The sequence below is a fragment of the Hydractinia symbiolongicarpus genome, chromosome 15, assembly GCF_029227915.1.
Source record: "Hydractinia symbiolongicarpus strain clone_291-10 chromosome 15, HSymV2.1, whole genome shotgun sequence".
In the NCBI taxonomy this organism is placed as follows: domain Eukaryota; kingdom Metazoa; phylum Cnidaria; class Hydrozoa; order Anthoathecata; family Hydractiniidae; genus Hydractinia; species Hydractinia symbiolongicarpus.
In genome coordinates this window covers 11,065,453-11,089,613 of record NC_079889.1, presented here as the reverse complement: position 1 = coordinate 11,089,613, position 24,161 = coordinate 11,065,453, and the positions used below count along the sequence as shown (strand labels likewise).

The 24,161-nt window shown below is 34.8% G+C and overlaps 2 protein-coding genes across 2 annotated transcripts; one reads left to right on the top strand and one right to left on the bottom strand.

Moving 5' to 3' along the window:
- The first annotated feature begins 898 nt into the window (after window positions 1-898).
- On the top strand, window positions 899-7,223 carry LOC130628526 (uncharacterized protein DDB_G0283357-like). The gene is made up of 6 exons (XM_057441460.1): window positions 899-1,131; window positions 2,502-2,699; window positions 3,404-3,601; window positions 3,872-4,267; window positions 4,650-4,787; window positions 4,905-7,223. Exons 1-6 carry the CDS (start codon window positions 1,071-1,073, stop codon window positions 7,064-7,066), a joined length of 3,153 nt encoding a protein of 1,050 aa, XP_057297443.1. The 5' UTR covers window positions 899-1,070; the 3' UTR covers window positions 7,067-7,223.
- LOC130628527 (centromere/kinetochore protein zw10 homolog) lies at window positions 7,121-22,622 on the bottom strand. The gene is made up of 22 exons (XM_057441461.1): window positions 22,370-22,622; window positions 21,618-21,743; window positions 21,375-21,482; window positions 18,146-18,223; window positions 17,668-17,730; window positions 16,776-16,920; window positions 15,776-15,914; window positions 14,934-14,964; window positions 14,147-14,210; window positions 13,807-13,920; window positions 13,223-13,302; window positions 12,830-12,893; window positions 12,518-12,591; window positions 12,149-12,295; window positions 11,209-11,354; window positions 10,411-10,492; window positions 10,016-10,198; window positions 9,237-9,341; window positions 8,882-9,013; window positions 8,441-8,545; window positions 8,229-8,330; window positions 7,121-7,452 (listed from the first exon to the last, which is right to left on the bottom strand). The coding sequence occupies exons 1-22, from the start codon at window positions 22,424-22,426 to the stop codon at window positions 7,330-7,332; spliced, it is 2,268 nt and encodes a 755-aa protein (XP_057297444.1). The 5' UTR covers window positions 22,427-22,622; the 3' UTR covers window positions 7,121-7,329.
- Between the last annotated feature and the right edge of the window lie 1,539 nt (window positions 22,623-24,161).

The following is a 24,161-nucleotide window of genomic DNA, read 5'->3' as shown; positions in this document are numbered from 1 at the left end:
GTGTCACAACCTGCATTAAATACGCAAAACGTCTGACACTATTAATTTTGTGAACACGCAACTTTTGTGGAAACGCAACTTTTATGGACCCACGGACGATTAAGCAAACAGTCTATAGTTGTTACGCGCTCTTTTAACCAGTAAAAGCATATAGACAACGCTGTCAACTCCGGCGCACTTTAAATGTAGTGTTGTCAGTCCATTTGGAAACACTTCTGACTGCCAGTTAGAGCAGTGCTATACGTATCTCTAGCGGGTAATGTAAGAGCCAACCGTTAGGATGGCTTCCCCTAAAAACTTGCTGTTACTTACTTACAAACTCGTCCCCAGGTTTTCTTGCCTTTTTTACATCGAGGCCGGTTGATTTGACATCAGGCAACAAATCCTGAAGACAAGGATGGTGAAAATGTGTACGAAGAGCGAATTTCCGTGAAATTTTTCACGTACTAAGAACTTTTTAAAAGACTTACAGAAAACGCAGCTTTGTTCCTAGTACTAGCGAGGCGAACATCCTCGTATAAAATGAACAACAAGCAGAAATTGCAGAAAACAATGGTGACAATGTTGGACGTCGAAACAAAGAAGAAATAGTTCGTGTTGTATAGTCAGAATTTTATGTAAAACTTAGATTCTGCTGTTCTGTGCAATATCCGTATTTTAGAAAGATAGATTCATCATGTTCTCTGTAGAGAGTAAATGTATTTTTGTTTTCTTGTTGACGATACTTCAGTTGAAACAATGGCACCCTCGTATCAATAAAAAGAACGAGCATACGAAGTTGTAGATACTGACGTAAGTGGAGATCTGGGTACAACATTGTACGAACTTGTTTAATTTTTTATGCGCACTTTTTGTTGATGAGTGGTTGAGTTAGACATTGAACATCTCTATAATGTAAACATTTCACACATGAGTGAACAGACAAACGATTTTTAAAACTACCTCGTAAAAAAGAAGGCTGGAAACTTCAAAAAAATGGCTTGCACAAGAAAATGAAAATAAAAATTAGAACTTATTTATGAAATAACAAAGAAAAAATTAGAAACAGAAAGAATGCTTGCTAATTCGTTATGATCTTTGCTGTATTTTTTCTACTTTCTTTGACATGCTTCAACAGTGTGTGCACGCTTGGTAAGTAAGATTCATGTTTATGTACGAAAAATATCATGTTTTCAAGTTTGCCCATTTCAGATCACAATTCTGAGTCATAAACCTATTAATGCCCTTTCTTTAAACTTCTTTTATGGACTTTTTTGCTGCTTTTTTCTACCTGCACCATAGTTAGTAGTCTTTTTCTACTAACTATAGTTGCACAATTCTTTTCTGTATGATTCGAATTTATCACTTCTTATTTTTGCGACTTCCACAATGCGCGCCTAATAGGAATTAAGTTTATGAGTCATGGTTTTAAAAGAAAATCCCCGGATTTTCTCAGTAGTCCCAATAATCTTTCGTCCTGCTCTTGTTTATACTTTATTAACCCCTGGGGTTTCTTTTTACGTAGAAACTTTCGCCATAACAAACTTCAGCCGGTATTGGAATGTTAGAGCAGCAAAGTTCAACTACATTCGTACCTATCTTTTACACATTCTACTCGTATATTTTTTTAAAACTTTTTTTTATTACAAGTTGGATTACTTTTGTTCAAAGCAAGCTTACACGAATTTGTGGTAGCATGGTGCAATATCTTACACATAGCGTAAGTTTTAGCTCTAAAGCAATGCCTACACTCAACCACGCCACAAGCTTCTACGACAGAACCCCAGTTTAAAAAGTAAGAAGTCCTTGGAAACAAAGTTGATGTCTATTAATACAACACGTTACAACGTAAAACTTACATAATTTTTGCTTCAAAAACACTAAACACGTGTCTTCTTGATCATGTTCTCTGATTAAGTGTTCCGAGCACAGGGCAAATCATTCCAACCTTGTTCTCTGGGCATTTGTCTTTTATTGGCGCTGCGTTTATTAATATCGTCTCGCCGTCCGATATGCAAAAGAGACAACAGGTCCTGGGTTCGAGGTAGTAAACCATCCGTTATTGTGTAGTTGTAAAACAACTGCAAGGCACATAAGTAAACAAAAGACAGTTTCTGTTTCGATTTCTGATATGCGTGCTGGCGCGAATCAGAAAGTAAAAACCCCGGGAACAAATTAGTGCGAATATTCGAGTATTGGAGTATATATTCACGACCAACCTTTATAATCAGCAAAAATACCCTTTAATATTATTGGCTCTCTATGACGTCACTTTAGTAATCGTGTTAAAGGAAAATTTACGTTGATTAACCAATCTCGTCCCCAGGGCTTCTTAGACATTTTTGCGTCATACATCATATAAAACACATATAAAGTCCTGTGTATGAAGCTTGTAATTGCGTAAAAAGGGCCAATAACGTAATATCTACAAAAATCTATATATAAAGAAAAATATAGACGGTACATTTAAAGTACTATAAGTTTGTAGTAAAGTATTCTTTTAATCTAATTTTATTTTTCAGTAGATGACGATGAACATTTATGGAAGAAAGAACCAAATGGGAAACTTTATATGATCAATCACAAGCCGCTTGCGTGGTCAGACGCAAAACATGAATGTGAAATGAAAGCGGGAAAACTTATCACCATTGAGAGTCCGAAGGTGCAGGGGATTGCTAAAACTATAATTCGAAATCAAACACCAACTGGGTATTGGACAGGTATTTATATAACTTTTCTTATGCAGAGATGGTGTGGTGGTAGCGCATTCGGCTTGTAATTAAAAGGTTTCAGGTTCGAGTCCCCACTCCGGCGCACTTTAAATGTAATGTCCTCAATCTACTTGGTGTCATCTACTGACCACTAAACAGCTTGTGTGGCAGGCAAGCAAGTTAGAGCAATTCTGTACGTGTCTCTAGCAGCAATGTAACATAGTTACAGTCGAAGGGGAGAAAGAGTCGGCCGTTATGATGGAATCCCAAGGACGTTGAACCTTCCGTTAAATATTTATGCACAACCTCGCTCACTGCGCCTGTTGTCTGTCTTTTATATATCAGTACGACGTGGCTTTGGATTAATTAAGCTTTCTAATTTTAAAAAAATACAAATTGCCTTAAATATTTTACTGCACCTTAACACCTGTTCATTGCGGACTCCCCACCACAACAAAATGTTTTTCTGTGATGCAATCATTATGCGATACATCCGGGCAAATCAGTTTTCATATTGGATCAGCCTTCTGCAGGGCCATGCCTGTCTCGATTAAAGACGCTGGAAACAAGAGATGTTCTATGTATTATAATAACATTACGCAATTCAGTAAAACGTAGGCATTGTGGATCGATAGGTTATTAGTTGTAGCGTTCATAAATAATGACAAAATCTAAAATCTGAAATCTAAACCATACGGGAATTCCTTTTACAGGATTAGTTGAAGACTTATTTAAGCAATGGACGTGGGAAGGAATTGGAAACCCGAAATTCTCAAACTGGGAATCTGGACAACCTTCGGATGATGCTGGGTTGGCCGGTTGCGCAGCTATGAATGCTGGTGGAAAATGGCACGTTTCCGATTGCGAAGTCGAACGAAAATCAATCTGTCAGAAGGAGGCTGATGAGGCAGGTATGTCGAGTTTGGTTTCCTACACTTAAAGCTATCCCTGCAAACCACAATGGTAAAAAGGAACAATATGTAGCAGAACTACAATTTATAAGGAAACAAAGTTTCTAAGCAGAGGATAAATGCGAAAAAAATTTGAAATTAATTCGAGAGGTTAATGTTAAGTGCTAGTAATAGTGATTCTTTTTCGTTCTCAGTTTTCCCTCTGAGCATTATCCCTTCCAATCTGATGAAATAGTTCTCCTCCAGCGATCCTGTTTTTTTAATTGGTAGATGAGGGCGATGAAGTGGACACCCTTTCATACGCGAAATTGAACTTTGCTTTAAAAAGCGGAGAAAATAAACACAGTGGCAATGTAGCTGAAACAAATACTAAGTACAGTCTTGACGTAGCCGAACCAAGTAGTAAAAAGACTTCTACACCGCACTTGAATCATAACAAAATCAACAAAACATCTGCAACACATGGCGCCAGTATGACGCGTGTGAAGCCAGGTGATAACGCTGATAATGTTACATTAGAAGTGTTTGATGAAGAAATTTCCAACAAGACACGTGAGATATCGACTTTGGTGACTAGAGACAACGCAGAAGACACGAATTCAAAGAACGTCACACAAGAGTTATCGCCTTTGTTATCGAATTTTTCTTCAGTGAACTCCACCACAGGTATGCGTTCTCTACCATACATAAGATTAACTAAACAGGAGCATTTCCAGTGGCAAAATGATTTCTTGCTAAGGGGAACTTTTTACGAAGACAATATAAAAGTTGCAATAGGAAAGGATTTTTCACCGCAACAGTTTATTTTAAATTTTTCTTGTGTGCGCAAATAATCATTGGCTAATTCTTCGTATAAACCAAATTAACAAAACAATGAATTGTAAAAACCAAAAACAAAAATTGGGTTTTCCGCGATTGCGAATCTTTGGCCCTTGTGTTCTATTGTTATTTGCTGAATCTCAAAACATCAAAATGGCGAAATTTATTCCTAACTTGTACACCTTTTCTTTGAACCTTACTTATAAGTCATTCGTTTAATTTCATGCAGCTAGACGTAGTAACGAGACGAACCAAAGTATCAAGGCGATTAACGAAAGCAGCAATTTAACCAATCACAGCGTTACTGGGACAAACCAAGTTAGCCACGAAACACCAAAATCGCAGTTAAATAATTCTTCGGAAAACAGTAGGTTTGTTTTGCTAGTACCATAACTTTATATATTTCAGTCTTAGTTACTTACGGCGCACTTTACCTCTTTTATTACTAATCGAGGCAGCAATTAAAAGGCAAACCTATTTTTAGATCAACTAGCTGCTGATTCAAGTTTTAATGATAACACGACATCGACAATAAAATTAAAGCCGTACGACATATCCCACATGGCACCTTTGAAACAAAACAAAAGTTTCCAAGAAAACCAAAATTTTCTTTTAAAAGAATGGCTTAAAGATTTCCGCGCCGGCTATAAAGATATTCGTCCGCAGGCTGAAGAAGATATCCACTCAGGACTGACATGGAGCGAGGCGACCTTTCCCACACTTTCTGCAGCTAAATCTTTTAAACCCGCCTCAAATATGGTGTTAGGTGGTGACACCAGAGATATAAAAGGATCTGCTGAAATAGAAACTTACGGTGGTACAGGTAATGGGTTGATGTGTACATTCCCGTTTATATATAATGGCGACACAGTATCAAATTGTCTCGACAGTGAATTAGATGGAGAAAGAAGATGGTGTTCTGTGTCTAGTAACTACGACCGTGATGCATTGTGGGGATATTGTGACGACACAACCAAACAGCGTGAAGTTGATGCTCTGAAAAAAAATTTATGCGACACTCCAAACGGTTATCGCCTGCAAAACAGTGTCTGCGATTTGTCCGACAGTAACAAGCAAGACAATAATAACCAAGACAACAATAACAACAAAAATGACGACCTAAGTAACGCACGACACCAGGTACATAATCAAACGAATGAGATTGACGAAATTTTAGGTACCGTTCTTGAGAACGAAGGAATAACTTCCACAGAACAAATGCAAATTTTAGGTAGAAAACACATCAAAGGTGGAGATATATTTGGAGACTCCATTGCAGATTCATCCAGTCCAACTAATAAAAACAGTGAAAGTGAGGCCACAGCTAAACACATCGAGTTAACAAAGTTTACTGGGGATGAAAATGAGTTGATAGATATGGATATCAAAGAAACAAAAGAATCTCCAACTTTGAAAGAATTAAAACGTGTTACAACCGGAACACACACACAAGCGCCTACCATACACACAATGCATGCTCACACTTCTAGTAAAACTGAAGGAGCAACAAAACAATCATCCATGGACGAACCTACCCATTACGCTTTAATAACAGATGGCTTCATTCAAGATGACTCCAGGAAGCATTTGCGGAAAAATGCAAAACAATCATCCATGGACGCACCTAGCCAAGACGCTTTTACAGCAGACGGATTTATTCAAGACGAGTACAACAAGAATTTGCTAACAAATGGAACAGAATCATCCAAGGACACACCTACCAAAGATGCCAATGGTTTTAGCAAGGACGAAAGCAGTCAAAATTTGCTAAAAAATTCAAATGAAACGTCGATAGACATTCCTACCTTTGGTGTTACAACAGACGGATTTATTAAAGATGAACCTAGTGAAAATTTGATTAAAAACAAATCAAAGAACAGTACACTACCTTCAAATAAGACATTAAGCATAAAACCAACCAGTCATGGTCACACGTGGAAAGAAAAAAATCACAGTAAATACAAACTAAAACACAAAATACAAAAACAAAAAACAAAAAATTCTCAAGAAAATGAGATCGTAGTTAAAACGGTCGGTGGGCATCCTGGTACAGGGGAGCCATGTACATTTCCCTTTGTTTATCAAGGGGAGACATACTTTAAATGCATAACAGAAGACCGAGACAAACCTTGGTGTAGCACAACAAGTAACTATGATAAAATGCCAACATGGGGCTATTGTTGCAATGGTGACGAATGCCCAGATGTTAGACCTACTCACAAACCGTCCCTTTTGACCGGTTTATGGAAAGCACTTTCCACGACTAAAAAAATCGAGTCTGAAACCTTAGCGTCAAAACTCAAAACGAAACTCGACACGCCAACCGAAAGATTCATTGAGAACGAAATGAACGCTAAGGAAGAAACTTCTTCTCATACTACAGAAAAACAAACAAAAAACACTCCCTCGCACATCATACACAACGAAGGAGAGGAAGTGCTCTCCATTCATAGCGGACTTAAAACATACGGGGGAAATACCGACGGCGATAGATGCGTCATACCGTTTGTTTATGACGGCCAAACTCACATGAAATGTATTCCACGTGATGATGGCTCAGCATGGTGTGCCACCACGCACAGTTATGATCGAATTCCAAAATGGGGAAACTGTTGCGATCACGAACACTGTTCCAGTATATACTAAGCGAATATTACACTTTCTACACAAAAACATTAAAACAGGACAAAACAAAAAACATCCACTTGGGAATTAGCTTTTCTACTATATGAAATCTACTAAATGTACAGTACTTTATTCATATTTTTATAACACTTGTAATATATTCTTTACACACACCTAACTAAACTGATTCTTAATAAACCTGTACATAACACCAAAACAGGATTTGTTTACAAACCACATCCGCAATTATGGATCCAACAATAGGTTCCATTACGTCATCATGTCTAGCTACGTTCAGTTTTGTGTTTAATTCTTGCGAGTGCTTGAGAACGTCTCTCAGTGTTTTGGAACAACGCACGTATTAATGTTCGAACTTCTCCTTCGGTCATACACTTCTCAAGTTCTCCCTGAAAACAACAACAATAAAAACAAATGTGAAAAACAACATTACCTCGATCGTACTAATTTTTGAGTTAACAAAATAAATATTCGTTAGCATGCAAAATTTAAGCACAGAAATGACGCGTAAAACATTTTTGCGTGAAAATTTATATGCGCGAAAATATATCTTTTTTTGAAACTCTTTTCTATTCAGTGTTTTCAATCCTGAATTTTAGTATTACTTTCTTGTTATTTGTTGAACAATTTGAACTTGTGTGAAAATTAAAACGCGCGAAATAAAATCATCTTGTTCCGGTACTAAATTTAATAAGCGCGAAATAAAATCATCTTGTTCCCGCGCTACAATTAATAAGCGCAAAATAGATTATTTTCGTGGCGCAAAAATTAGTTCGAAAATAGTGGGATTACTTACGGTGCCAACTTACGACGACCTTACCATTGGCATTTTGAGACAGAGAATTATAAATATGCAGTACCAAAAAAACTGAACTTTCTATTTTGGTAGTTCTAATAGGAGTTGTGGAAGAATTAGTCATATTTAGGTTTATCTCGTAAATTTGTGTGTGGTTAATCGAGTCTCGTATTTAAGATCATACTCATATTAGTTCTTCATGTTAAATGCGCGAGTAGCGTATTGTCTTAGTAAGTCAAGATTATTGGAATAATTATGTAAGTATTGGCCTGAATAACCAAGTTTAATCTTTAGACTTTGTTGACAAATAGTAATATATAAAATGTGAAGGATATTTTGTCACACGTTCCTAACATAAATTAAACTAACCTCTCCAGCATGCCACATATCCACAATTTCTTGTAAACTTGCTTCAAGAAGTGTGGCCAACATTTCAAATTTTGTCCAAGAACGAACATGTTCAATTATACCCTGGGTACAGAAGATGATAATTAAACTGAAAACACTAGATATATCAAAGTAAATTCACGTTGTCCGATACCAGTATTCCTCAGGCCGCTAAAGTCACACATGGCACATACCGTTTCTATGATATCTGAGCTGCACGTTTGTATAATTTCAGGACCACGATCGATCAAGATGTTCATAAAAGCATGAAGCTGACCTGCCTCGTCCACTGATATATCCTGCAAATAAATTAGCCGAGTAAAAATGTAAAATGCACTATCTTATTTGACGCTCCGTACTAGGCTAATCTTTGCCAATCTTTGCCGAGACAAACTCATAAAATATTTGAAGAGATTTGGGGCTCGCCTCGATATTGCGTGCGAAATGGGTTTTTCATATCACCTGGACTGATTCTTCCAGTACAATTAGCTTACTTGTGGACTCTGTTGATCTAGGCTAGACCTGTATACAATTTCGATAGCGCCATATGGTTCTTTACAAGCAAGAAACAATACGTGTTTACTTCGCACCAGCAAAAAAGATAAAGCTACTCTTTAAGTTTCTCTTAAACGTACCTCCATTTTGAAAACTGATGATATGATATTTTCCAGAACAGTATTAAACAAAACAGCTACTGATTTTTTGAAAATATTTACTGGTAAAACTAGATCCCATTGTTTGGCAACTCGCGTAAGGTGATGGATGATCTACCGAAAAACAACAAAACAATATAACAATAAAAAAAGTAACAAAAACAAAACTAAAAACAACAACAACAACGTCAACAACAACAACAACAACAAAAATAACAACAACAACAACAACAACAACAACAACAACAACAACAACAACAACAACAACAACAACAACAACAACAACAACAACAACAATAACAACAACAATCAAATGAACAGCAAAATATATTCATACTTGATTTAATGATCTTTTAATGATATCAACAGACTCGTCGCTTGTACATTCCGTGAAATTGTTACATGCATCCAACATGGCTAACAATTCTTTTTGTTGACATCGCTACAAAAATCATGTGAAAGTTTGGTGTATCGAGTTAAAATAACAGTAATATTTGGCCAATGAGTGAGCAACGTACAACAACACGATCTTAAGATAATCGGCAAAGAGCAGTATGGTAGCAAAGCAGAAGTGGTTTTTCAGTTGTTAATTCGTTTTACGTTGCAATTAAAATATTTGTTCTTTATCTCCAGCTAGCTAAGTTGTTCTTTCCAGAGATGACTTACAAATTGATAAGTATACGCGTATCAAATAAACCGGCGTTCAGATTTCATCCCCTATTCTCCCTGTCCTTAGCGTTAAAATCAAATGTCTAATTATCTCTCCATTTCTGAAATCACACTTGTTATTGCGCTTCTATGAAGCCAAAAGACGTCACATCATTTCACTTTCTATTTCCAGAAAAATTAGGATTTACGGTATACGGTAAAAATCAAAGGATTTAACCCTCTCCCCAACGTCGGTTTGAAGTTTAGCGTACACTTTTCGATTTGTGATTCCATCCTTATCTTAGACAATTTTTCTTGTTTTAGACATATACTTGTTTATTTTTTTATCACAAAATAATCATTACCAAAAGTTAAATGTAAATTACAGGTGAAAATGCATTGAGACAAAAAATCAAATTATCGAGGTCACCGAGACAAAGAAAACTAGATATATTACAACGGACTTACCAGTTGTTCCAAGAAACAATCAGTGCCACACTTTCTCAAAACAGTGACGTAATCTACAAACGTAGTTATAGACGAGTTAAGCTGACCAGGTAAGCTACTGCGGAACTGGTGACCCAATGTGATGCAATGGTGCGCCAAATACATACAATTGTTGTAGTGCACGGCGGCCATTTGTGGAAGTTTCTAAAATGGAAATTAGAATCTGCAAAAGAACAATTAAACGGCTACATAATTTTGCGAAATTAACCAAAATGCGAGAAATCAAAATGTTGATTATAAAAATATATAAACAAATAATATAATCAATGGGGAAGACTAAATTTACACGAATCAGCAAGAGTACACACGACGAAGACGTTGTTTGTTTAGAAAAAGCATTAATATTCTATACCTACCAAGTTTTCTTTATGATACGTTGGTACCACATTAACAAACAGTTCAAATGTGTCTCTGCATGAATAGAAGATTTGACACGCCCTGTAAAACAACAAAATTCGTGATAACAAATCACGATATTCTTTATGTGAATATCTCACAAAAGCATTTTGTTTATGAAATTGTAACAGTATGGTAGAATAAAGGGTAACAGGGATTCCTCCTAACGGTGGCTCCCATGATAAAACTAGAAGTAAGAAAAGTATAACTGACTAGCTGGCTTGATAGCACTAGAGATTAGAAAGGTACAACTAACTAGCTGGCTTGATACCACTAGAGATAAGAAAGGTACAACTAACTAGCTGGCTTGATACCACTAGAGATAAGAAAAGTACAACTAACTAGCTGGATTGATACCACTAGAGATAAGAAAAGTATTGCAAACTAGCTGGCTTGCTACACAGATTAATAAATCGGCGCCGGAAGAACAGAACAATTGCTGAAAACATATTATATAAAAAACAGCGAACAATTACAAGTTGGATGAACTAGTTTAGGTAAGCCGGGAGAAATTAATAGTAGGGAAAAACTTAAGTCACCAATTGTAGTCGCTTTCACATAAATAAAAGTTAAATCTCGGGTGAAAAAAAAAATCAATTTATTTAGAATTTCGATTTCTTCTTGTGAATCCTGGATAAATGATTATTTTTTATCATAAAACATCATCGTTTTTTGAAATAACATGGGACAAAAAACAAACAAACAGGATAGCAAAATACAACAACAACAAAACGAACATAGTATACAAATAAACCTACATTGGATACGGTGATTCTGTTGCTTTCACCATAGTTTGGTATATGAAGTCAACAAGTCGTTGAACAGAGTCGCTTATCTGGCAATGTGGAAAGCCAAACATGTCAACATTTAAAAAATCGTCATCGATCGCTTCGACACCAGTTAGCTATAAGATTAAATGAAAACATTAGCAAATGACCTAACAGTAGGTATGTGTCAAATTTATTCCAATAACTTTTAACACCTTTCCCTATTTTATCCTGCCTTTTTAAGGTTTTTGCTATAATTTTTTACCATATTTTAGGGTTCTTAAGGACACTCAAGGCGATCAAGGCAAATACACATGACCAAAAAATAGCATTGTGAAATCATTGTGAAATATTGAAATTTATACGAGGGGAAAAAGGCTGCAAAATCGATAAGTTCTGTAAAACAATATACCATAACAGAACCATTGATATTTAATGTGAATATTCATGATTCAAATGTTAGCTAGCCTGATTGCAAGGTTTGCAAGGTCTGGCAAAAAGTCAATTAGAAACGTTTTTTCCGACATATACGCATGCATAGTTACTCCTGAGAGTAGAGAAATCAACATAACTTAAGTAACGCGTTAATGATATTTTTAAACTTTTCGTGACATCAATCTAAAATGATCACACCAAACACTCTCCTTCTTTTAATTTTTTGCAGCCTGTACCAATTGTACTTATATAAACAAACAAGTATTGCTCAAACTGATAATTCAACACGCACAGAAAGGAACTAATTATATTTTTTTAAAACAATGTGAAACAGCTTTTTGAGAGTTCGTTTTTAAGGATAGGTTCGATAACTTTGGAAATGTTTCCACCGTGTTGAATGCGTTTCCAAAATTTGGGAAATATGGAAATCACCTGAATGTTCTTCGGGAAAGGGCATAATTTTTGTACGAGTTTTAAAGGCTTCTAATGATCATACCATATTTTTGATTTTTTTGCTCATCACTGGTATCTCACTGTCAGCTGGCAACGGGATAGCAGCTCGATCAACTTTGCAATCCACTTCAATCAGGTTGTGTACATTACAAAACATTAAGTCACGTGCTTCTGATAAAATGTCCTGGCACTAGAAAATGATTGGGTAGAAATAAACAATACAAAACATTAGGTGACATGCACCTAAAAAGATTTCCTGCCAGTAGAAAGTGATTGATGCTTCAAATAAAGTATTCAATTGTTGTTCGATCTTTCCCTGTTTCCTTTACTTTAAGCTATTCAAATACCAAATTTTTATTCCTTTTATTCCTTTTCAGAACAAATATCAGTGACAAAAACAAAGCTAACTTACTACTTTATTAGCAAAGTGGACATTAACATCTTTGACATATTTTGATAAATTATCAGTTCCCGCCGTAATAAAACCTTAAAAAAAGAAGAAAAAATCTATTTCTATTACACTGGAAGACGTAAAAATTACTGCAAAAAATGTTTGCTGATAATAAACGGTTCCAACAAGCATTTTGCAAGACTGTTAAGTAACTTAGGATACAATATGAAACACTCAGTTGGGCAGCATAATCATCTCACAGATCCTTTGGATCATTAACCTGCAGTCAGCACCACAAAAATAACTTTAATCTAATACAGAAGTGCACCCTACCTAGTTTTACCAAGTCTAACTCAAATTGTATCGTCTCCTTAATTGTTGATTCATACTTTTCCATCTAAAAAAAAAGTTGATGTCCCCATGATTAAACTGAAAGTAAAATAGACATATGACATACTCTAACCCTAACGACAGCAAAAAACAATGACGACAACAACAACAACAATAACAACAACAACGATCACCACTATCATAACAACCATGACAGCAACAACCACAACTACAAAAAACAACAATAAAAACAACAACAACAGCAACAACAGCAACAACAACAACACAAACAAGAACATCAACGACAACAAAAACAACAACAACAAAAACAACAGCAACAACAAAAGCAATAATGAAAACAACAACACTAATAATAACAAAACAAAACAACAGTACTTGGCTGTTCGTGCTTGGTACAGCAGCTGCTAGATGATCATTAATCAATGTTTCTGACAACTCTTTCCAAATAAAACCACCTGAAAAAGAAATTCAAACATAAAGGTCTATGAACTGTTGATATTCTAAGCACTGAGCACCTTATACAAATACATACAGATAATAAAGACAATTAAACAACAAATGTATTATTTTTTAAAGAATCGATAAATCTAGAATGTTTGTTCATTTGCTGGATTAAATCCGCACCATATTAAAAGCAAAGTTTACGTAAGTGTTTTTGAAGTGTACTGCTTTGTACAAAATAATAGATAATAATACCATTGCATTTTACAGCTTCACTGCAAACACCACCTGCCAAATTAATTTATTTTAAACTTGCAAATTCTATATACCAATTATTTTTCTACATCACGTAATTTGTCCTGGCATGTTGTAGGTAACTTACAGAATGACACAAATGTTTAAGTCTATAGAAATACTTTTTCGTCATTAAATTGCATGTGTCTAAAATCTATACTTTTAAATACATACATAAAAATGGTGCACACTATACACACGGCTGCAATACGATATACACAAACCTATTATGGACATTGGATTAATCTCGACATGTGTTTCTGCATCTTTATAAAATTCAGCAAACAAGGATGAGGTGAGAAACTGCAAAACTTCCATGATCTTCTTGTAAAGTAAGACTGGAAGAAAATGAAAAGGGGATAAAGATTTTACAGTCAAAGTTCAAAAACATTTAATGTTTACACGCTCTTATAAAAAAACTTAATTTGAGTATACACAGTACAGTTTCTGACCAACAGCATTCCATTTAATGAAATTAAGCTGTCACTTTTACACAATAAAACATCAAGGAGCTATAAACATTTGTTGAATATCTGGAAGAGCTAACAATAACAAATTACTAACCATGAGACCTAGCAATTTTTTGGTTTCCACTTTTCTTTCCAATTTTTAATGTGTGTATCTTATTCTAAAAATAAAGAAAACTAGTGTTGTGACAAAAATCAAGTGTTCAAAAATAACATTTTCAACCAATGCAAACAAAAGATATACGCATGGGGATCAGGTAGCTAAAAATGAGTTACCCACTGGTCTATTTCAGTAAAGTTTTACATTATAAAGATAATGAATCGAAACGCTTAGTTTTGAAAAAAAAAGTCATTAATTCAGTTGCCTATTAGAACAGAAAAACATGGACTGGATACACAATTAAAGTAGATGGGTTGATCAATTTGCCATAACAGAGCAGAAGCAGGTGCTGTTTTGTGTTTGCTTTTATAAAATATGTTTCACAAGATTGACAGGGAACTAATTCAAGCAAACTTCTTTGTAATAGTAGAAGACTATTCCTGTTTCTTATTTTTCCATCGGTGAAATTTATACCGAAAATGTAAAATTGTTTAAATTAAAAGCATAAACACAAACACAATGGGAATAACAAATTAATGTTGTTTAGTTTTTCAAGACAAAATTCTCCAACTCACATTACGCTTTTTATTTTGAAAATTACCTGTCCACGCAGGATTTACAACAATGTTAACATGTTTCAAGTTTCATTATCCCAACTAAAATCATTATCATTGAAAAACGCAATGCAATGCTTATTGTCTAATGGAAACATAAAAGGTGCAAAAAAATGTAAAATATCACGAGTCATAATTGATGCATTGACAGAAATATTATAACTACTTACCTCTGGTTTTGATTGAGTCATAGGGACTAAACTAAAAAAAAGTATAGAATCTTTTAAAAGGATATATACATTTCAGAGATAATCTAGATACTCTATACGTAAACATTAGAAATGCAAATAAACCCTATTTGTAATATTCATCCTATTAAAACAATGCTAATAAGTATAATCCTTTATGACAGTCCAGAGTCGATTTAGTCACATCAATTTTTTATTTAACTTGATTTTTAATAAAAAATAAAAAATGTTTGCATGGATTGTCTATTTTGGGGGAAAACAGTAACAACCTCCATTATACTGGTTATGCCGTTAGAATGGTCAGTATTTTTGCATATCTTTTTGACAAGACGTAATGTTTCCGAGTAGAACTAATTTGGTCTACTAAATTTAAATCTTGGATTTGGTAAGCCAAATTAGTTCGATGCAAAATCAGTACACTGATGCCTATGATTGGTTTGGATCAGTTGTATTGGTTTGTGCGTTGTTGTTCTGGCAAATATTTACGTGAAGTTCTTAATTGACATAAATGATAAAAAGTGACAACAAAATAATTTTTTTTTTTGGGGGGGGTGCCCATGGGTCAAGTTATTTGCAAATAAAACGATTCGCAACAGGGTGTTATGTAGTTGGCTTTTAAAAATATATACCATAACTCTTTGTCAAGTTAAGGAAACACATTCTCAAAGACACTACTTGACCATAAGTTTATTACACCATTTTTCAACTAGTGTACATTTGCAATCTTTTTATTCTCAGGTCATGCAGGTTTGGTTAACAGCAGCAAAGTACAAAAAATATTGTCAGTGCTCAGCTTCTACTGTTTACATAAACAAAATACGTACTTTTGAAATTTGAGCAATGGTTTGATTAAATAAGTATAAAGTTCATTGCCAAATGATTTCATGTGTCGCTGTAAAATATGCATAGAATCCATAGCTTGAATAATCTCAACTGTATTGCTATCTGTGTGAACATCAGTGCCTGACAAATATATTAATATAAACAAATTTCATCCTGATGTGCCTTTTATCTTAAACATGCTAGCTACAACTGTTGTTCCTAACCAATAGTTTATACTTTTCTTGTTCATACTAACAAATATTTTATATATAGGTGAATATTTAACATAACTATCTGAGTTCATCGCTAACATATTGCCGCACGTAGTGTAGTGGGTTCGTCTGCGGTTCCCAGTTCTGGGGACCGCGGATCGAATCCCGCTCACTGCTTGGCAGTATGTTAGTGATGAACAAACAAAGTAGTTCTTCTTCAATATAAATATTTTATAGTAGTCAAAACAAGGAGTGAGTGTCTGAGCTAGCATCACAAACAGTCTGTCGTCACTGGTAGCTTAAATGTTTAATTGAAAGTTAAATGTCGGTTTTGATCTGATGTTTCAAAATTACTTTACTTGTGTATCATCAAACTGATATTAATGTTTCATTGTTACAATCCCTGTTTACCTAAGATAAGACTGTAGAGGTATCTATTGACTGTGCTACCTCCAAAAGGTTAACTTAATACTTAAACAGAGATTTTTATTGACAGCTTTTCTAGTGCTGACGCCTTAGCCACTCAGGTATCATCCGTCCATGGACTAACTTGTCACTCCAGCCTAAATTTAGTTAACTATCAATCTTTGTTGACTATGGCCAATAGGAAGTTTAAATTGCATGGGTTCGAATTCCACTCTGTCTAAAAATTTCAAGTAATGCCTTGCCCTTCAATGGTTTATTAACAACCTATCAACAAGTTTTGATATAAAAAATCATTTTACCCTTATTATTCAAAAAATGGAAACGAGTATTAGTTTGATAGTTTTATTTACACATACATACTCACCACTCAAATCTATCTTTAATGATGTTTTTAAATGTCCCTCCATTGAGTCCCATGACGCACTTGTTGATGTTGACCATTCAAATAAAGATGACCATGCATCATAAAGATGGCACATAACTCGGGTTTGTTGTTCAGCATATTCGTTCTAATGGCAACAACTTTTTGTCTGAAAATGCTGTATTTTAATTTTTTTACTATTTTTATTATCAACAAAGAATAACTCTTGACTCAGTAGTTAAGTATACTAAAAAGTAAACTAAAAAATCTCTCCTAAAAAAGGAAAGGATTCTAGGAGCATTTGTACTGTGACTTTATTTGATAAAAAAAAGCAATTGTGACGAGATAAATTATCTACACAAAGAATAAGAAATTTGACTTTTCCATGGGTTTTTGCAGAAAAAGGGATATTTTAAGGGCTACTAATACCATAAACATAGGCCATAGTCCCTTTAGTCTACTGCGGGAGAGGGGGAGCAAAGGAAAAATTTGGTCATAGTTAAAGCCTGGGGGAATGGAATTTTTGACACTATCTTAGGGAGGGGGGGGGGGGGTGTTAGGGTGTTAGTGTTAGGGTTGATTGTACTATAAAACATTTAGAAAATGGAAATTTAAGAAATCACAGCACTCTTAGGTCAGTGAGTTAAAAGTTTTCTTTCAATTTCGGTAATGAGGTATGATTTCTGGTTTGGTGCAGTTTTCTCAGAACAGTGAGTAAAAATACTTACATACAGTCAGGGGAAATTGATAATTGGCTTGACCAGAGCCAACAATCGTCAGGAAAATACCTTTGCTTAGGGGTTGGGAGACTAAGGGGCGAGGAAACTAATGGTCTTTGAGAGGACTAAGGGGGCGGAGAAAAAAAAAGTAATATCAGATAAAAATGAACTCATACCCTCACTACTTTAAATATTTTTACATCACAACTTTTAGACAACAACTCATCCAATTCTTTTTTCTATAAACAAAAAATTTTCTTCATTAAAAATTAAATGAATATTAAATATATAATACAATATTGAAACAATATTGTGTCTTTTTAAGACAATGGAATACATAGTCACTTATGGCAATGGAGAAAGGGCTAGACGGTTGGTAAAACACCGAAAATTGGTTTTTGTCAGGCATCTCAGTTTTAAGTTTCTATAATAGGTCTTCAATTTTGCATGTATGATATTAGTTTTACGCATGCAAATAAGATCTATAAACAGCACACCCAATTCTGTTTCAGGTGTGTGGAGTGTGCGGGTATGATCGCACGCGAAGAATGACAAGACTGACATGATAATAATTAGTCAATCAGAAGGTGATGCTTTAAGAAATAAAGTGTGAGTGCCCAAAAGAACACAATAAAACAATAATGAAAATTATACCACAACTTCTAGATGTTTTGCAGATTTCACATACTGATTCAACGGAGTACTCTTGCATGCTGATAATTCTCGATGACACTAAAACATAAACATTAAATAAAAGACTTCAGCCCTTAAAATTAGCGTCGGCATTCGGCACTGCCGACGTGATAGCCGACGTAAAATAAGAAAATACCGTATTTGCGTCGGCAAAAAAATTGCCGACGTAATTTTGTTGTGAAATTTTTAAAAACAACAACTTATTTTCAACATCAACGAAGAAAAAACTTAACAAAGAATTAATTTTTATTTTGGCGGACTTTTAAGAACATGTGCTCATGTATATTTCTATCGTACCTGTTCATGTATTATAACCTGGTTTCTACTACCATTTTTTTTGAAAAACAAACTTTTCAACTGATCGCATATTATTCTTTGTAATATTAAAGCCTTTCCTTCCTTATCCTAAAAGAAACCAGGTCTCCACATGGGAATGCACACGGGAATGTACACAGTATTCGGCGGGTGGTTTTTTTCACTGGAAACTGACGGATGGTATAATTTCCTGAATTCACGAAAATAGAATAAAAAAGTAAACATGGTGAAAAAGTAAACATGGTGAAAAAGAAAACAGTTCTTTTGTGGAATTTTCCTGAGTTAGGGTTTGAATCAGAAAATGACTCTAATGAAATTGCTAAAGTGCTTTGCAAAGTTTGTAAATGTCATTATCAAAACAACAAAAATAATGAAAATTTGAAAGGAACTGTGGCAAGCAAAATCAAATAATGTTAACTGTGGTATTGTTTGCGCTTCTTCCACTCATTGCAACTGAAGAATAATTACACTTGATTTTGAGTAAGTTAGGTCATTATCATTAAAATTATTCATGTAACAGAAATACCGTGGTGCCATTCGATTCGTAATAATAATAATCGAAAAATTGTATATCGTATTAAAAAGAACAGCAGGCAATAAGTCAGCCCTGCCCTCGGTTTTGTGAGGAGAGATGTTCTGTTAAGACTCTATAAATTGAGCCCCCTGTACAGTTTTGCTTCATGGTGAACTGTGTCGGGACAAGCATTTTCGTTAGGGTTAGGGTTAGGGTTAGGGTTAGGCTAACCCTAACCCTAACCCTAACCCTAACTACTTTCTAATGAGTTTGTCTCGAAACATATAGAAAATCAGTTGGTAGTGAACTATTAACTTAACGAAGTACACCATCAGGAAGGTGGGTCAATGGGACTTGTACTCCGTTTCCATTTGTCATCGTCTTCGGAGATCAATACATCGAATTTATGCGAGGTCTAGCCCCAATACAAGGTGAATGACGAAAGTTTTTGCCAGCTGGAAAATTTTACTATAAAAAAAATGCAGACGCAATGCCGACGCAAATCAGTTGAAATGCATCTCACGTCGGCAGTTTTATTGCCGACGTAAAAAATATCTAATTTTAAGGGCTGAAGACTTGTCATTGTCATTCTCGGCTTAACGTTCGTTTTCCATGCTAGCATGGGTTGGACAGGGTAATAACCCTTAATAACCCTCTTTCAATCTGATCTAGACTGTGTTAGATCTAAACTCAAATTCCTCTGCATCAAGTCTGTCCTTATTACATCCTGCTAAGTGTTTCTTGGTCTACCCCTGGACTTTGCGCTATGAACTATCAAGTCTCTGCACTTTCTGACCAAATTATTCTCCTCAATTCTTTCCAACTTGTAACCAATAAAAATCGAGAAAACTTAACAAAGAATTAATTTTTATTTTGGCGGACTTTTAAGAACATGTGCTCATGTATATTTCTATCGTACCTGTTCATGTATTATAACCTGGTTTCTACTACCATTTTTTTTGAAAAACAAACTTTTCAACTGATCGCATATTATTCTTTGTAATATTAAAGCCTTTCCTTCCTTATCCTAAAAGAAACCAGGTCTCCACATGGGAATGCACACGGGAATGTACACAGTATTCGGCGGGTGGTTTTTTTCACTGGAAACTGACGGATGGTATAATTTCCTGAATTCACGAAAATAGAATAAAAAAGTAAACATGGTGAAAAAGTAAACATGGTGAAAAAGAAAACAGTTCTTTTGTGGAATTTTCCTGAGTTAGGGTTTGAATCAGAAAATGACTCTAATGAAATTGCTAAAGTGCTTTGCAAAGTTTGTAAATGTCATTATCAAAACAACAAAAATAATGAAAATTTGAAAGGAACTGTGGCAAGCAAAATCAAATAATGTTAACTGTGGTATTGTTTGCGCTTCTTCCACTCATTGCAACTGAAGAATAATTACACTTGATTTTGAGTAAGTTAGGTCATTATCATTAAAATTATTCATGTAACAGAAATACCGTGGTGCCATTCGATTCGTAATAATAATAATCGAAAAATTGTATATCGTATTAAAAAGAAGTCCGGAAGTTCTCTCTCCCACACGACACAGCAGGCAATAAGTCAGCCCTGCCCTCGGTTTTGTGAGGAGAGATGTTCTGTTAAGACTCTATAAATTGAGCCCCCTGTACAGTTTTGCTTCATGGTGAACTGTGTCGGGACAAGCATTTTCGTTAGGGTTAGGGTTAGGGTTAGGGTTAGGCTAACCCTAACCCTAACCCTAACCCTAACCCTAACTACTTTCTAATGAGTTCGTCTCGAAACATATAGAAAATCAGTTGGTAGTGAACTATTAACTTAACGAAGTACACCATCAGGAAGGTGGGTCAATGGGACTTGTACTCCGTTTCCATTTGTCATCGTCTTCGGAGATCAATACATCGAATTTATGCGAGGTCTAGCCCCAATACAAGGTGAATGACGAAAGTTTTTGCCAGCTGGAAAATTTTACTATAAAAAAAATGCAGACGCAATGCCGACGCAAATCAGTTGAAATGCATCTCACGTCGGCAGTTTTATTGCCGACGTAAAAAATATCTAATTTTAAGGGCTGAAGACTTGTCATTGTCATTCTCGGCTTAACGTTCGTTTTCCATGCTAGCATGGGTTGGACAGGGTAATAACCCTTAATAACCCTCTTTCAATCTGATCTAGACTGTGTTAGATCTAAACTCAAATTCCTCTGCATCAAGTCTGTCCTTATTACATCCTGCTAAGTGTTTCTTGGTCTACCCCTGGACTTTGCGCTATGAACTATCAAGTCTCTGCACTTTCTGACCCAATTATTCTCCTCAATTCTTTTCAACTTGTAACCAATAAAAATCGAGAAAAATTAATCTTCTTGGTGTTTATACTTACAGTACAGAGTTTTTCAAGCAGATTTACAATCTCCTTTGTGTTTTTATGTGCAACCAGTAAATCTTTGTGTTGCGTTGTTGCTGCACGAATTTTCGGCTGTACCTCATTCTGTATAAATTAAACAAAAGTACATCAAAAAATAATGATAGTATTGAGTAACACAGGAAAATTCTAACATACCTGAATACAGTCTTCAACTTAGGGGAACATATAAAAGCTAAAAGAATAATAAAAGATTCCAACCTCAAATCGCTCCTCTATTCTTTGAACATCTTTAAGTAATGGTTTCACCAACTTCAACAAATCGTTTTGACTTTTACTTGGAAAGAAATCACTGTATTCTTTGTGTATCGCTTGGTATATGGTTGCCTAAAACATATAAAGTATGTGTGTTACTAATTGTTTAAATGCAGTTGATGGGGGTTAAAAGTTTGTTAGAAAACTCCTCGAACACAACCGAACCACAACCATCTTTCATGCTATCAAACAAACAACCTGAGCAATTTAACTGAATAAAAGTTTGTTCATTTTATGATCACCGTAGGGAAGGAGTTTAAAATAAAAATCTTTCCACAAAATGGAAATGAAAGAAAAAGAGATGAATGTGGACAGAAAGTCATATTTTTCTGCATACCAATTGTATTAACCAATCAAATAATGGTAATGACCTTTTTGTTTTGGAAGCAATAGAATATTTAAAATGGTATATTTGAAATAATAACATTGCGAGCTTGTTAATTCAGGCAGGTATTGTGTTGTCTTCAGATAGATTCCAAGTTACCCTAGAGATGCAAAGCTAGAGGTATAAGCGTCTCATAGATGATGTCACAAAAGCATTGATGTCCTAAAAATATTTTTAGACATTATTCCAAACACTGCTACACAATTTTTTTCTAAAGTGAGAGGTAATAACTTACAGGGTTTTTGTGACTAGATAAGGATTTATATAAACAATCAATGTGTGAAAATGGAACATTAAACATTTGTAAACTCACCTTAATATGCTCAGCCTTTTGTGATACTGTTTTTACTTGTCCATCAACATCAGCCATTAGTACTATCTATAATTTTATCCAAAACATATCAGCATGGTGATTAAAGTCTAGCATTCAAACTTTTTTGTGACTGAGGGTAAACTTCATGCAACGCCCAGAGGTTCAGGCAGACCGTACGGCAAGTAGGAAATAGCGCACAGAGAAAAATAGAAGCCTGCAAATTTCTGCATCATACCAATATAGTGTATTTTATCTAAACAAACGTCTCTACTGACAATCTAGCAACTCTAACTTTATGGTTTTGACTATAAGCCATCCCTTTAAAAAACTTTGCAAAAATACTGGTAAACGAGGCTGGCATTTGCGTGGGTCAAGCAAAAAAAGGAATCGGTTGAAACTTCCTAGTTTCCTGATTAATGTCTCAATTTTGTGATGTGTTTCTTCAAATGTGAGATCCACTGGAATTATTTGTAAAGCCTATTTTATTTTATGAATAAAATGATTGCAATATTTGGCAACTTGCTTCAGATGTAGCTAGTGGCTGCCTTAAACATCGCCATGTCCCTTTTTTATTGCTTAAAAACCAGACGCAACATTAGAAAAACTTGGTGAAGCAAATTACCAAAGAGAATCTGTGGAGGAGAGTTACGTGGCGATGAAATTTTTTTCTTAAACATGAATAATTTTGAAGATAACAATAGATTAAAATGACATACACACCACACAAAAGTTTTCTCATCGATGAGCTACTCAGCAGATGTTTAGGCTGTCTGTACTGTAAAATAAACAAAGTTGGGTACCAGTGAAATTGGTTATATGGTAGATCCTAGACTTATAAGGCACCAGATATCATTTCATAGCCATCCAGTGTTGCCACTGAACAGAGAAATTTAGTGAGAAAAATGAAATCACGTAATTAAGACGTTCACGTAATAAAACATTCACGTAATATGGAAGCATGTAGCGTATGCTACATGCTTTTTCACTTATAAAAATATCAGACTGGGATTTAAAGTTAAAAACAATAGGTCTTTTGTTTAGAACAATAGAGAATAATAACAAACTATTAAATTAGAATAATGGCCATCCTGGTTAGAATTTATAAAAAAAAGTGTGTAATACAGAAGTCCTAGGCACAGTGCAATAAAAAAAAAAGAACGCACAACTATACCAGATTTTATACAGGGTCTTTGCTCAAACGAAAAGACCACATAGGCTGAGATTAAAAATTGTAACAGGCTTTATGCCAGAGTTGATGAAAAAATCTAATAAAAAGTGTTCTTCCTATCAAAACTCGTTTTGGAAGAGTATCGACTCTGTTAATAATATTCACGCAGCATGTTGTTTCTTACCTGTTTAGAAGGATGAAAAAAGAATGCTTTCTGGCTCTTGACTTCTATATTCTTATTGAAAAAAGGTATAGCACAAGAACATATTTTAATTCACAAGTTTCATGTTTTGTGACAACATGTTCAAGGGTCTTTTTCCTTTTAGGTGACGTTAAACTGGGTTTAATTCTAAAAAATTGCCACAGATGAGAAAGCATGTTGTAAACACAAGAAAATGTCACTTTATATTTGCTTTATTATTTTAAATTTTACTTAAAAGAGACCTTCCACCTAAAAAATTTTTTCTTGTATCTAAAATATATTTAGTGTGGATAAAGAATTCAATAATTATTAGTTTCTTTCTGATCTAGTATCTCCACAAAAAGCCAAACATTTTATTAAAATTTACATTTTCTTATCAATGTCCACACTGTTTTAAAAATGCTGAATTCATAAGGGCGAAT